Raw genomic sequence first — 16,156 nt, forward strand, 5'->3', positions numbered from 1 at the left:
ATACTTTTTATGGTTAATAACCTTTTAAACATAATATACCTTCTTAAAATCTTTATCTTAAATGTCTGATTGCAGCTCAAGTACATTGCATGATAAAAAAAAGCTGTTTATTTATTTATCAATTGTCCTAAGTTTCTATCACCTACAATTCAAATTAACTAATACAAGAGTGGGTAGATGTCTGGCTATAATATGATAAAATACAAACTTGAAATAGTTATGGCACAAATTAAACAATCATTAATGATATACATATATATATATACATATATTGACAGCACTTTATTCTGTGGATTCAGTATTATTCCCAGGGTACGAATTTTTGTTCGTACATAATTTAAGAGATAAAAAAGATATAGATTTTTGTATATTAAAAATTTCCCCAACCCTTTTCAGTACACATAATACAAAAATTTCTTCAAAAATCTACTTAAGTTGGTACAAAAGACAACAAACAAATCTTCAATACTTGTAAACTTACCTGACTAAGTAAGATATAAGTTCATTTATAAAATCTTCAATACTTGTAAACTTACCAGAATCAGTTGCATATAAGTCGATTTATAAAAATACTGAATAATTAACTACATAAACAGTTTTGCAGCCTTCAATACAAAATAAACTATACCGAACTTATTTTTTAAATGAAAATTATTAAAATATTTCTTAATTCATACTGTGAAAAATATCAATAAGTGACATAATGGAATACACCTCTATATTTTAATTATATAATGAAGAGGAGCATTACTTAAATACAGTTCAATATATAAAAATATATTCAATATATAATGCTCCACATTTGCCATTAGTTGTAAATCCCTGGTATACAAACAAATGACAGACACCTATTCATTATAAGATTGCAATTCCTTTTGCATTGCTTGCCTCAGTATACAATTTTTTGAAATACTTTTGCAACAAAGTAATATTAAAATAATTAATTTAAAAAACATACTCTAACAAAACAAGATTAAAAAAACGTTTATATGAAGTTATCAATATGACTGTGTCAATGTCTTTAATGCTGAGGGTCTATTCTGCAGTATTTATACATCAGTGGAAGATGAGGTGTGGACTGTAGTCTGCTCTTTTGATTCCAAGGAAGTCACATGCATTCTTCACAAGTAATTTATCCTAAAATACAAACAAAACACATTTGAACAGAACAAATTTATATTTGATTTTTAAACCAGATGCTCCGCAGGGCGTAGCTTTATATGACCGCAGAGGTTGAACCCTGAACGGTTGGGGCAAGTATGGACACAACATTCAAGCTGGATTCCGCTCTAAATTTGGATTGTGATTAAATAGTTGACACAGCATAGGTTTCTGACACAGAATGAATGTATTCAAATGAACTTAAAATTTTTGTTTTCTCTTAGAGCAATTCACTATGCTGTTGAATGTTAATCCTCTCAAAAAAATGTTTGAAGAAATTTTCTTTTTATTTATGAAATTTCAAATGAGAATAGATTGAACCCAATTTTTTTATCACATCCCCCTTTCCCTTATTCCAAAACTAATTTCAATTAAAATATTCTTATGGAGTTTGCAACAATTACTACTCATTTAAATACATCATAAAATATTAAGATGTAAAAAAACTGCTTGTTATCACTGAATGGTAAAGATTATTTAAATTTATCAGTTGGTAGTAAAAAGTGAATATACATTGTATATTGTATATAACAAAGATTTAAGTTGATTCTGGACAAAGAAAGATAACTCCAATTAAAAAAATTCTTGCAGATATTTCTTGCTTACTATACTGGACAAAGAAAGATAACTCTTAATTAAAAAAAAAATTTGCTATTTCACAATATTGTGAAATTAGATATTTCTTGCCATTGCACGATACTGTGCAATTGAAAAGACTTGCTATTGCACAATACTTAATATAATAATTTTAGATCCTGATTTGGACCAACTTGAAAACTGGGCCCATAATCAAAAATATAAGTACATGTTTAGAGTCAGCATATCAAAGAGGCCCAAGAATTTAATTTTTGTTAAAATCAAACTTAGTTTAATTTTGGACCCTTTGCACTTTAATTTAGACCAATTCTAAAACTGGACCAAAAATTAAGAATGTACATACACAGTTAGATTTGGCATATCAAAGAACCCCAATTATTCAATTTTTGATGAAATCAAACAATGTTTAATTTTGGACCTCGATTTGGGCCAACTTGAAAACTGGGCCAATAATCAAAAATCTAAGTACATTTTTAGATTCAGCATATCAAAGAACCCCAAGGTTTCAATTTTTGTTAAAATCAAACTAAGTTTAATTTTGGACCCTTTGGACCTTAATGTAGACCAATTTGAAAACGGGACCAAAAATTAAGAATCTACATACACAGTTAGATTCGGCATATTAAAGAACCCCAATTATTCAATTTTGATGAAATCAAACAAAGTTTAATTTTGGACCCTTTGGGCCCCTTTTTCCTTAACTGTTGGGACCAAAACTCCCAAAATCAATAACAACCTTCCTTTTATAGTCATAAACATTGTGTTTAAATTTCATTGGTTTCTATTTACTTTAACTAAAGTTATTGTGCGAAAACCAAGAATAATGCTTATTTGGGCCCTTTTTTGGCCCCTAATTCCTAAACTGTAGAAACCAAAACTCCCAAAATCAATCCCAACCTTTCTTTTGTAGTCATAAACCTTGTGTCAAAATTTCATAGATTTCTATTAACTAAAACTAAAGTTATAGTGCGAAAACCAAGAAAATGCTTATTTGGGCCCTTTTTGGCCCCTAATTCCTAAAATGTTGGGACCAAAACTCCCAAAATCAATACCAGCCTTCCTTTTATGGTCATAAACCTTGTGTTAAAATTTCATAGATTTCTATTCACTTTTACTAAAGTTAGAGTGCGAAAACTAAAAGTATTCGGACGACGACGACGACGACGCCAACGTGATAGCAATATACGACAAAATTTTTTTCAAAATTTGCGGTCGTATAAAAAGTATGTGACAAGTATAAGAAAACAATATATGATTACAGTGTAACGTAAAATATAGTAAGTCATATCAAACAACTTCTGTTGATCGTTGATCTTTGCCCTATCAAACAACTTCTGTTGATCGTTCATCTTAGTCATATCAAACAACTTCTGCTGCTCGTTGATCTTTATTTGAAATAAAAGAAGAATAAGTCTGAGGAAACCAATGCCCCCCTCCCACCCCACCCCAACTCAAGCTTTGCAATTTTCCAATTTGAAAAAGGACATAGCTCTAGAACAGAAAACAATTCATTGTCAAATTTGCAATCTCTCTGTTTTGTTGTAGTTCTGGCCATTGTGTATGAGTTCATAAAAAATGGATGAGACAACTAAAGTTGATTTCCAAATCAAAAATGGGAAGAATGGACAAAATAGATGGGTGAATCGACATAAAAACTGGTGGACAGATGGAAGAATGGTCAAGGGTACCACTCATTATTCCCATTGCCTACAGCGGGAGCATAAAAATACTAAGTTTCAAGGTAGGATTTATAAAAAAAACTATAAATCTTTTTGCCACAAAATAATGCTCAGGTATATTATGAAATGTAAAATTCTACTTTTTATTCAAAAATACTGATATAGTTTTTAATAATTTTGTTTTCACTGCTCAATTCATTCAACTTTTTGTCTTATCCAATTCTTTTATGAAACTTCAACAATTTTTCGACTGTTCCAAATTAAATGTCTTTTACACATTTCAGTCAATTGCAGTAAGTTGATCAATTTTCCTGAAAATAATTTGTGATCCATATCCCTTTGCTATAAAATTTTGTTTATTGTTTCTTAACAATAAAAGAATCTTTAATCAAAGGGAAATAATATATAAAAAAAAAGAAAAAAAAGATTGTAGTGCTTACTTTCCCCAAGTCCAGCTGAGGAAAGCCAATATTTCCACAAAGTTTGGAAGGAAATATTAATTAAATTTCTGTACATGCTGTATGCTCAAAGTGATAATAAGACAAAATTTGAAGAACACTTTTTTTTTTAAATAAGCATTGTGAAATATACTCTATATTTATTCAAAATGTTCAATAAAATTTAACTCAATCAATTTGAAATTGGAAATAATTTTATAATTTTTTATCTTTTCCTGACTGTGACGTTGGTGTCTGTTGATATGAGTCAACATGTAATCAAGCTGTTAAAATCTCGGTTAAACTTCTGGAATTTCCAGTCAAGTCATGATTATGCTTTATCTGTTGCACAGAAGTGAAGTTATTTATAAAAGGCTTTATCAGTAAATAAAGTCATAAGAATTTGACCAGGAATGATCAGTTCCCATGCACTAAAAAATAATTACTTCTCTTTTAGAAGAAGATATTGCAAAGGATATTGTATAATAAGGCCCCTTTATTTACCCCTTGGAATTGGAAAATAAAAAGTATTATAAATTTACCAAAATACACCAGCCAGGTATTTATTCATACGACATAAGTCTGTTAGACACAATTACTTATTATATGTCTTACATATTAGCTCTAGGGTAAGGTCCTAATATTGGTAGATGAATAAGACTAGGGCTGATATGGAAAATGCCATGTTATGATCTATTGACATATTAAGCCTATGAAATTGGAATGAGAAAATAGAATAAACAATTTAATAAAGAAGATAAAATTGAGAGTGGAAATGGAGAATGTATCAAAGAGACACCAACCTGACCAAAGTGCAGACAACAGCCAACAGTTATTTTATGAAATTTTTTGGCGTTTCAATTTTTTTTGGTTCTTGATTATTTCTTAAAATATTTTAATGCTCAATAATTCATGAAACCCGAATATGACCAAGATGTCACTTCAAAAATATAAGACAAGTTTATTTTGTTCCAAAATTGCACTGTTCAAACTGATTTAAAACAGTAGGGTAATTCTTTTATTGAAAAAGTCTTGCAAATTGTACATGACTGTCCAAACAAGAAGACAGTCCTTATGGATTTTAAATAAGACAGCTGACATGGTTCTGTCATTGAAATTACAAGGGAAGCCTATATTAGCCCCAGTTTAGGCTGGTTATTTCCACAGGCAAAAATATAAATAAGCCAAACCTGCATTTATTGTATATGTAAAACCCAGGCAATCAGCATTTATTACATTTACCAAACATAATGTAATTGTCTGTTTAAGACATTATCCTCTTATTGATCAAACTTTATAGAAACATTTTTTTTTACAATATAAATACATTGCTTTACAGAGCACAACTGGAGGTCCAATCCTGAACAGTTGGGGCAAAAATAGAGATAATATTCAAGCTTGGTATGGATGTGAATTTGGATTGTATACCTGCAAACTTTTCAAAATGCCCATGGGGGTTTTACGAGAAAGATGGTTATTATAGTCCTACAAAACCTTCAAGGGGCCTTCAAATATATTCTAATGTGTTTTTTGGCTTCTTTGTGCTTTAACAATCTCATAGTCATTGTTAAATTAATTGTTTTCTTTAAAATAGTGGACAAAATTGCTCTTACAAAATTTCCATTTGGAAGCCTCCATGGGGGAAATCCCCCGCAAATAGTGACAGTTGGCGGGTATGGGATTGTAATTTAATATTTGACACATTATAGGTTTCTGACCCAGAAAAAATGTAGTTAAAGAACTTTAAATTGGTTAATATGTGATTTGAGTTTATATTCAATTGTATATTTCTCTCTATTGTGAAATACACTGTGCACTGTGCTGTTGTCCATTACTTAGTAGATCTGTTTTCAGACTATATACAAAGAATAAGCAATTGTGAACCCCAATATTTCTTTGGAGAATTGACAACTTCTTAAACCTTGCAGCAAAAAAACCCTTGTGGTACAATTTCAGAGCAATCAAAATAATTGTACACAAGTTGTTGTCCTCAAACTAGAAAAATGCTTGTTCGCTTGTATTTTTGATCCCTTTGTAGCCCCTAATTCCTTAATGGTTGAGACCATCATCCCCAAAACAATCCCAACCTTCCATTTGTAGTATTGAACCTTTTGCTTATTTTTGAAAAAGATCCCTTCAGGGCTATTCCAGAAAAAAATGTATGGAGGGGTTGGAAGGCAGTTTTTATCAGCACCTGCCAGACAATTGTTATTGAGAATTATAGTGCGTTATAGAGTGAAAAGTTGCCCTGATACCCATCACCCATGTATTATTAATACAATGTGCCTTCCAACCCCCCCCCCCCCCTACATTTTTTTCTTGAATAGCCCTCACTTTATTTTTGTCTTAGGAGGACACTAGTGCGGTGACTGAAGGTAGATTTTTTGGATTTTAATCTCCCCACCGAACACACACCTATATAATATATCATTGGAAAGAGGAAATAGTGCACTATAATAATATGCCTGTCGTCAGGAATTTGTATGGTCACAACTTTTTTAAATTGAGGTCAAAGGTTATATGTGAAAATCTGTGAAAATTTGGGAGGGTTTCAATTTTGACATTTTTTTCTATTTCTAAACTCTACATAAATACAAACGATATCATATTGGGTGAGGTATCAAATCAAAGCAATAGAACACTACAGTCAAATATGACCTCAAATTGAATTGCGGATACTTCAGGTTTTATCATAGACTATTCGTTGCTTTTGGGTTTTTTTTCACAATTATTACTGCTTCCATATAGTATTATCTTTTGTTGCATATTTTACTCTGGTTAATATCTATTACATTATAAGTTTTGTACCTATATCCCCCCTTTTTTTCCTTGCAACGTATTTCAAAAGTATTCCATATAAAAAAAGAAGATGTGATATGATTGCAAATGAGGCAACCCTCCAAAATGAGACATAAATTACCAATACGTCCCGTACGGGCTTCAACAATGAGTAAAATTTATACTGCATAGTCTTCAATTCACAAAATGAATATTGTAAAACAAACGAAAAATCTCTCGACCTGATTAATGTACAAAATGAATAAGAAACAAAAAAATATAGTATATAGACAAATACGACAAACACTGCATTACCTTCTCGTGACATGAAACAGACACAAACAGAATGTGGCGGGGTTTGACTTTTTTAAGGGCACGCCAACACTCCCCAAACCCGCGGGCTGGGACCATGTGTATCAGTTCAACAAGCTCTATACCTAATCAACCATTATCTCCATCATCTTCATTTTCACCAACCGTCACAAGACATGTTTTTAATATTTTTATACATTTCACTCATGGCCACAGGTGTGCACATGAAAGGTTCTGCTCAAAGCAAACACGTTATTTTGAGTTTTTCTTTACAAGTACAGACAAGGTATTGTAGGAAGTCCGAAGACATTTGTTCCCAAAGAAATACCAGCTTTAAACCATCTCTTTCAATTCATCCAAGATTTTACAGAGATCTTAAATGGGGTTATATACATTTTCATGGATCTACAATCTGTCGATACCTGTAACTTGGCATTGCACACGGTCATGTTCTTCTCTGGCTGTTTATGACGTCTTTACACTAAATCCATTATATGTTGGATGTGTACGGATTGAGTGCTTAGTCTTAGAGGCATGTTTTTTTTAATTAGTTGTTAGTGGCTTTGAACTAGCTGTCAGATAACTGCGAGTACTCTCAGATCTGTTCATTGTGTCTTTTTTTGTCGGGATGACTAAGTACGTTGCCACGTCCACTTGTATTTTTTGTCTATCTGATGAGTTAAGCCTTTTTCAACTGACTTTTATAGTTCGTTCTTATCTTGAACTGTTATACCACTGTCCAAGGTTAGGGGGAAGGTTGGGATCCCGCTAACATGTTTAACCCCGTCACATTATTTATGTATTTGCCTGTCCCAAGTCAGGAGCCTGTAATTCAGTGGTTGTCGTTTATTTATGTGTTACACATTTGTTTTTCGTTCATTTTTTACATAAATGAGGCCGTTAGTTTTCTCGTTTGAATTGTTTAACATTGTCTTATCGGGGCCTTTCATAGCTGACTATGTGGTATTGGCTTTGCTCATTGTTGAAGGCCGAACGGTGACCTATAGTTGTTAATGTGTGTGTCATTTTGGTCTTTTGTGGATAGTTGTCTCATTGGCAATCATACCACATCTTCTTTTTTATATTAAGATGACATCCATATGCTTGTCTGCAAAGATGATAGGGAAACATTATGCATGAGACGTACACACTATCTTGATTTCGCTCAATTTAATGGTTGGCAACACATTACATAGCGTCGCACTCTACTTTAAGAAGCATAAAATCCATTGGCATTCAATATTTCAACAAGGTGTTTCGAACCAAACTCATGGTACATTTGTAAAGCCAATCCTAAATAAAAAGGAGTAAAATAAAATGGCCACACAAACGGTTGACGCAACTACGCAATTTCTGTGATGCCATTTCCTGAGAATAGTCTTGGCTATGCAGTTTCATCGAGTTACCATAGATATAGGAAGATGTGGTGTGAGTGCCAATGAGACAACTCTCCATCCAAATAACAATTTAAAAACTAAACCATTATAGGTTAAAGTACGGCCTTCATAACATGAATTGCAATAAAGACGAAGGCATTGACTGAATTGAAGAAGAAAGAGACAATTCTTCCGAAGTTGGGTATACTTATCTAGAGTTTGTAGAGATGTCTTTTCTATTGTATACTTGCAGCGGAATGACATATCTGTCCGTTATTTGTGTCTATTACATTTGACATTAAAATTTTGAGTTCAGTTATCAATTGACTAGCAGCTGATATGGCAATAGTTATTTTGCTACAAAATATTGTTATATTTGCCTTGAACTTGTTGAAGTTGTTTGCCAACTGTATTTCTATAGAAATCAATGAGTTTAGACTGTATTTTACAAGTAGAATATTTTAAATTAGAATCAGCTGGAAGAAAAGATCTACTACTAAGTAGTATATTTATCTAGAAACGGTGTCATGAGGAATGACCATTACATCGTTGTCAATAGCCAAAATAAAATTAGTAAAAGCAGTATCCTGATCTGAGATATCTGCTTTTTATTTCGTTTTTAGCAAATAATTTGTAATGCAACCAAAATGACAGAGTGCTCAAAAAGTTTAAAAGATGGACGGGAAACTATTTCAACTTTAACTTTAACTGACACGGTTAAAACATTCTTAATACGCTCATCTGATTCAAACTTGAGTAGTTTTTGATCTTTCTAAAATGTTTTGTTGCAACAAAATATACAAGCGCTCTAGTTGAACGACTGCATTCTAGAACGGGTACACATACCCGAAACTGAGGGACAACAGTCCGATAATTGTATGTCGTCATTAAATATCAGATTAGAAGCTTCCTCGCTCTAAAAGGGGGAACAAATATGTTTACTTGTGTAACTTTTGTAGCATGAACAATGATAAACAGCCTGCGCGGACTTCTGTAAATTAACAGCTTTCGCATGAAACATCTTGATGTTCACCTCATCTAAACTTTTATTTAATGCAGGTACAAAAATCGACTTTCCTATACTGGTAAATTGACTCAAAATTTCAGTCCATTTTTTCTTTTCTTTGCATAATAAGCACTGCATAAAATTTAACAACTTTTGTCTTTTCTTTGGACTTAATGGAGCAAGTTGCAACTGACTTGACATATCACGGAATATTTACTGAAACTATCCGTCAATTATTTTGATTTTACAATTAGACTTTTCTGACAAAGTATATTTAATGTTTTATAACAAAAAAATCATAGAATATAAACACATACAAACAAAGAATGTAGCATATATCAGTGCAAATATGTGTATATAATAGCGAAAAAGGTAGTAATATCATATATCAGTTGAGAGCAAATTGACTAATACACAAAATGTGACGGAAGGCAAGTGATTAAGTTCCGTGTTGAAATTGAAGTTTTTTATTCCATTCTTTTTCCATTGATTTCTTCAGGTTTTTTTCATATTTTGGTTCCGAAATTTTTATCACTGATTAGTTTTATGAAATACTATATGCCAAAATTATTATGGGATAATTTTTATTACTACTATGAAGAAGAAACTAAAGTTTGTGTCTGAATTTGCAATTAAAATTACCTCAATTTTTAACACTCTAAACTTTGCAAATTTTATACATTATAAGAAAATGAAATACTAAATAGAATATTTCGATATATGAAAATAGCTTCAGGAAAAACTATTTCAGTTAAATGTAAGCAAACATACACAATTTTTCATTTTGAAAAAGGGGGGGTTGAAACTCTCCAATTACTACTAGTCATTAAAACGACTATTTAGAAAAATGTGACCGTACGAAATTCTGACTACAGGGCAAAAACTAAAGAAGACATATTTGTCTTTAAGTTAAGATCATTTTTAGCCGTGTGTTATTTAGGGAGATTAAACTCGCGATCTAGACGACTTTTTACACTTCTGTCACCGCACTACCACTAAGACAATGCAGATGCCTAAGATATGATAGCATTATCCGATACCCGAAAAGTTTTGGCCGCATATAAAAAGAATGAAATATTTATGTTATTTCATTCCACAGACTTTTTGATAGGCAATAATAACAAATATTAAAATTAGATGTGACATGTTTCCCAATGAGACAGCTATCCACAAGAGACCATATGATTAAGAAATTAATTACAGCCTTCAACATTTTAGTAAAATTCATTCCGCAGTCAGCTGTAAAAGGTCTACAAATGAAAATGTAAAATGATTCATAACCTAACAGCTTGATTTATCAACAAAATATTAAAGGAAAACACATATGATATACAGCAACAAATGACAACAACTGAATTACTGGCTCTGACTTGCTACAGGCACATACAGAATGTTTATATAATTGAGCACTGTACATCAATGGTGAAAACATATTGTGTTTTATCTTAAGGTAGAGAAGGACACTGACGACCAAAAAAATCTAGCCAATGAACTTTCTTAAATTTCCCATATATTGTTCATTGGGGTGTACCTAACAAAGTATCAAAATTTGAGAATAGGTTTCCAGGCTATTTTTAGAAATATTTTTGAAAAAGTTACCTCCCTTTGCAGTCCTAAAAATGTCATTATTTAGCCTGTTTAAGCTATAAAGGTTCCTTCCAAAACCGGCTTATATATTTTTTTTTTTACTTTTTCTCTGAACATTATGATGAATGAATATTTTAAAATATTTTAGACAAAATTTATTTTTAAAATTTTATTTTTTTTCAAAATGGCTACCCTTTTTTGCAATATGCCTGTAACCATCTTGTGTACAATTTTGCCCAAAAAATATTGTAAAAGTAAGAAAAAAAAAATTGTGTCAATGAATTTTTTTTTTAAATTGGTATATAAAATACTTTGTATCCATGCTACAAGTCATAAAAAAATAAAGATATGCTTCCAGGGAAAATAAAAAGTTACGGGGGTAGAATGACACCCTGTCACACACCCTTTTATGCAGATTTCATGAAAAATGTCAAAATTTTCATTATTTTTTTTAAAATCTTAACTAAAGGTGGGATTGTTTCTTTAATGATCATTGGGTTTGCAGCTTCCATGTCTTTGTAATACTTTTTTATCCTTTCAATTAACCTTCTTTATGCTGAGAGGAGGTTGCATCAGTTTTGAATATTCAGGAAGTTGACAGTTGACCTATGAGCATAAACATCATTTTCATGGTTAATAATCCTTGATGAAAAAAAATAATCTTTCATACAATAAGTATTCACATCTATTTATCATACCTTGTTTTTTTCACCTCATGTGAAAAGGATTGTCCTACTAATTAATATATATAATTACAGTGTATTATGTGTTTTTCGTGATGTTTTAATTTTAAATTGTATGATTTTTGATATTCTCATGCTCTTGTTTATTGGTTTTGTTGAGTGGTCACTGCTTGGAAATACCTAGATCTTTTAATTGACTGTTGATGTTTATTTTACAAATACACCTAAACATATAGACTATTTGGTAAGGGCTTTGCTCATTGTTGAAGGCAATACGGTGACTTATAGTTGTAAATTTCTGTGTCATTATGGTCTCTTGTGGAGATATGTCTCATTGGTAATCATACATCTTTCTTTTTTTATATGAATAGTGTAATGTTTGATCTGAATGATTGCTGTGAAAGTCTTGGAAGTGCAAAAATCAACATACACATAAATCACTGTTCATGATTTTAATGATGTAGCAAAAAAGAAAATATATATGTAAAATAAATTTTATTTCACATCATATTTTTTTATGTAATTACCATCCACATTTATAAATGTAAACAAAACTCAAGAGCAGACATTTTACAGACAACAATTGATTTTGATCTAGATGGACCATGTCTCAATAATATAAAACAAACAACTGTATTATTTATCAAAATATTATGATAATATAACATCAATTTCCAATACATATCCAGAATGAGAATGTGGATGACTCTTGTAAAAGGACTCACTAGAACATTTGTCAAATTTCATGAAAACTGCATTCTCTGAAAATATATTTGTGAGTGACTTGGTCCAGTTTATTAACCAATAAATTCCTGTAAAAAAGTGTTTAATCCTTAATATTATTCTTTAGTTTTGGCAAAAAAAATTAAAAAAATCCACACTCGTTATCACCATAATAGGGTAATACATGTAGTATATTTGTGTCATTGAATTGGGCAGGCACATAAATTTATTTGTTGGTTCATGCAAAAATATGTACTCTATGTTACTAAAAGTCTTATGATCATCAAAGGAATTTTTTGTGTTTGTATTCAAATAAATAGTTTTAACATTGAGTCAGATTATGTTACATGTACTCTAGCCTCATTGATTACAAATAGAAGTTTGGTCAACGTCCTCTATCGAGAAATAAACAACTTCATGAACAACTACTGGAGGTCCTTTCAACCAATTTTATAAAAGTATTCTCTATTATGCAAATCATATAAGAAGTATGATAATATAATATCAACATATATATATCCATGTCATTGAGAATGTGGATTAAACTTGCAAAAGTGTTTAGTCTCAAAAATAAATATGGGGCAGATTCAGTTTCCAAGGGACTCACTGATACGTTTGTCCAATTTCATGAAAACTGCAATCTTTAAAAAAACATATTCCATTAAAACTTCATATAAAACAATTGTTTTGCCCATAGATCAGATTGCTACAACAAATCTTTAAAAAAAAATGTGGAAAAAATGGTGGGGTGGGGATGGGGCAAGATGGTAAAGCATTGGAACTGACAATATTGTTACTTTTATAAGACCTTATGAGTCCCCCTCATTTCTGATTTATGGCCTAGCCTAAATATATTTCATTTCGTTTGAAATTGGGGTTTTCCCTTTAGGTATTTGTAGTTATTATATATAGATGGGAATTAGTGTAACTAGTTTTAGAACTAGTTCTGCAGGAGTATGTACTATTTATAAAGTCTGATGTTACGTGTACAAAGCACGAGAAAAGTTTTGGCGGTTTCTACGGGTGGGGTACTATATAAAGTTTGGCATTTAAATGTATTAGTATCGAAGGTGCTCGCAGTTAGGTCGTATACTACGAAGTTAGTCACATTAATTTACGTTTATGATGTCCGATACTGGTTCCGACCATGATGATTTGAGACCGTCCAAAAGTAAAGAGAGTACATCAAATACCGAGTTGTCTACTGATGGTGCCGTATCGTTGTTTTCAACAGTTTTAACGAACGCTCTAGAACAGCAGAAGGTTAATTTAATCAAACATTTCGAAAACCAATTTATACAACCAGTGAAGTCAACCGGTGTTTCGACTCCAGATTTCGTTTTCAAGAGAGAGGGACATCGCATTCAGTACTTATTTAATACAGAAAGGTCCGACACGATTTCAAGAATAGAGAAACTGATAAGGTCCAAATCGTACGTTCAGGCGTTGGAGGTGTTAGCAGAAGAGAAAGAAACCTTGCGGAAGAGGAACAAAATTGTGAAAATCGCCGACAAACATGGATGGGACACCGTTAATGAATATCTTGATAGTCCTTTGGCTGACGATAAGGATGATGCAGCCAATTTGCGTTCCGCTATTGCCAGTGCTTCTAGAAAAAGGAAAAGTTCAAAACCGTATGATCGGCCCAGCAATAAACCTACAGAAAGTGGAAATAAATTCAACGCAAAGAATTTTTTTCGTGGGATTAGTCAAAACAGTGGATTCGGAGAAAATGCAGGTCAGTCGCAGAACAGATCCGGGAAATGCTTCTATTGCAATCAACAAGGACATTTCGCCAGATACTGTCCATTCAAGGCAAGTCCGTCAGCAACAGTCAGCACGGCCCCAAAGGAACAAGAAAAGTCACAGTAAAGAACCGACGTTAGATGAAGATACTACGAATGGAGTTGAGTATAATTTTGACTTTATTAACAATTATGAAATTAAATCTGGAGATCAAGTTATTAACGTTAAAGGGAATTTAAAACATAGTGTGTCTTTTTGGAAATCTGTTTTACAGGTAAATGATTTTATCTTAAATACTATAGAATTTGGCTATCGTATTCCATTTAATATTGAACCATGTTGTATTTATTTACCTAATAACAAATCAGCTCTTAAGCATGCCACTTTTGTTGAAAAGTCAATAGATGAACTTCTTACTACCAATTGTATTAATGAAGTAGAGTGTCCACCTTTTGTAGTAAATCCGTTAACTGTTTCGGTACAAAGCTCAGGTAAAATAAGACTTGTACTAGATTTAAGACATGTAAACAAATACGTTGAAAAACAAAAGGTTAAATTTGAAGGTGTTAATGAAGCATTATCTTTTGCACATAATTCAAAATACATGTATAAATTTGATTTAAGGCATGGTTATCATCACTTAGATGTGCATTATGATCATCAAAAATTTTTAGGTTTCTCATGGAAATTCGGCAATAAAATCAGATTTTTTACTTTCACAGTTTTGCCTTTCGGTTTGTCATCAGCAGGTCACATTTTTACTAAAACGCTTAGAGTTTTAGTAAAATATTGGAGAGCTATGAGTATTCCTATTGTGGTTTATTTAGATGACGGGTGGGGAACTGCAGAAAATTCAGAAATATGTGAAAATATGGCTTTACAGGTTAAAAGTGATCTAGAAAAATCTGGTTTCGTTGTAAATAATAAAAAGAGTGTATGGACACCTGTTCAAATTATGGAATGGCTAGGTTTTAATTGGAATATAAAAGACGGAACTTTAGAAATACCTGTGAAAAAATTTGAGAATTTAAAAAACATAATATCTGCTTTATTTGAATGTAATATACATATCACTTGTAGAAATTTAGCTAAAGTGTGTGGAAAAATAATTTCTATGTTACCAGCATTAGGCAGTATTTGTCAAATTATGACAAGACATTTACATATGACTATTTGTTGTAGAGATTATTGGGATTCTTTTGTATATTTGAATGAAAATGTTATTCAAGAACTTAGATTTTGGTATTTTTACTGTGAAAAAGTTAGTTTTAGGCATATTTCATATTTTCATAGAATGCCTGAGAGAATTGTTTTTTCTGATGCCAGCGAATATGCAGGTGCTGGTTATATTGTAGGTTCAAATAATGTCGCTCATTTTATGTGGGATAAATCAGAAAAAACCAAGAGTTCAACTTGGAGAGAATTAAAAGCAGTAAGCAATATTTTACAGTCTGTACATAATCAATTGAGTGGAAAACTTGTAAAAATTTACACAGATAATCAGAATGTGACTAAGATTATTAGAAAAGGTAGTATGAAGTCAGAGCTTCAGGACATAGCTTTAGATGTTTTTAATATATGTTTAGATAACAATATTGTATTAGAAATTGAATGGATCCCGAGAGATAAAAATATTCAAGCTGACGAATTGAGCAAAATTTTCGATTTTGATGATTGGGGTGTTTCAGATATTATTTTTAAATATTTTGATAGATTATGGGGTCCATTCAATTGTGATTTATTTGCTGACAGTAGAAATAAAAAAGTATCTAGGTTCTTCTCAAAGTTTTTTACACCTGGTACTTCCGGTGTTGATGCATTTGCATATGACTGGTCAGCATTTAATAACTGGATAGTTCCTCCTATTTATTTGATTACTAGGGTTATTAATTATATGCTTATATGCAAGGCAAAAGGTGCATTAGTAATACCTAAGTGGAAATCAGCTGTGTATTGGCCTATGATTGTGAATCGTTTAACATATGAATATAAAGACTATATTAAAGATTTTCGTGAGTACAGAAATCCGAAATCATTTTTTATAAAAGGATCGGACGAAAACAGTATCTTT

At 31.6% G+C, this 16,156-nt stretch overlaps 1 protein-coding gene across 2 annotated transcripts in view; it reads right to left on the minus strand.

The window, feature by feature from the left end:
- Nucleotides 1–790: 790 nt before the first annotated feature.
- Nucleotides 791–16,156, minus strand: part of LOC134706340 (2-amino-3-carboxymuconate-6-semialdehyde decarboxylase-like) — a 38,785-nt gene continuing 23,419 nt past the window's right edge. For both annotated transcript variants that reach the window (XM_063565200.1, XM_063565201.1), the window contains exon 10: nucleotides 791–1,137. In XM_063565200.1, coding sequence (XP_063421270.1) covers nucleotides 1,057–1,137 — 81 coding nt within the window. In that variant the 3' untranslated portion in view covers nucleotides 791–1,056. The remainder of the gene's footprint in view (nucleotides 1,138–16,156) is intronic.

The sequence above is a fragment of the Mytilus trossulus genome, chromosome 2 (genome assembly GCF_036588685.1).
Source record: "Mytilus trossulus isolate FHL-02 chromosome 2, PNRI_Mtr1.1.1.hap1, whole genome shotgun sequence".
NCBI lineage: Eukaryota > Metazoa > Mollusca > Bivalvia > Mytilida > Mytilidae > Mytilus > Mytilus trossulus.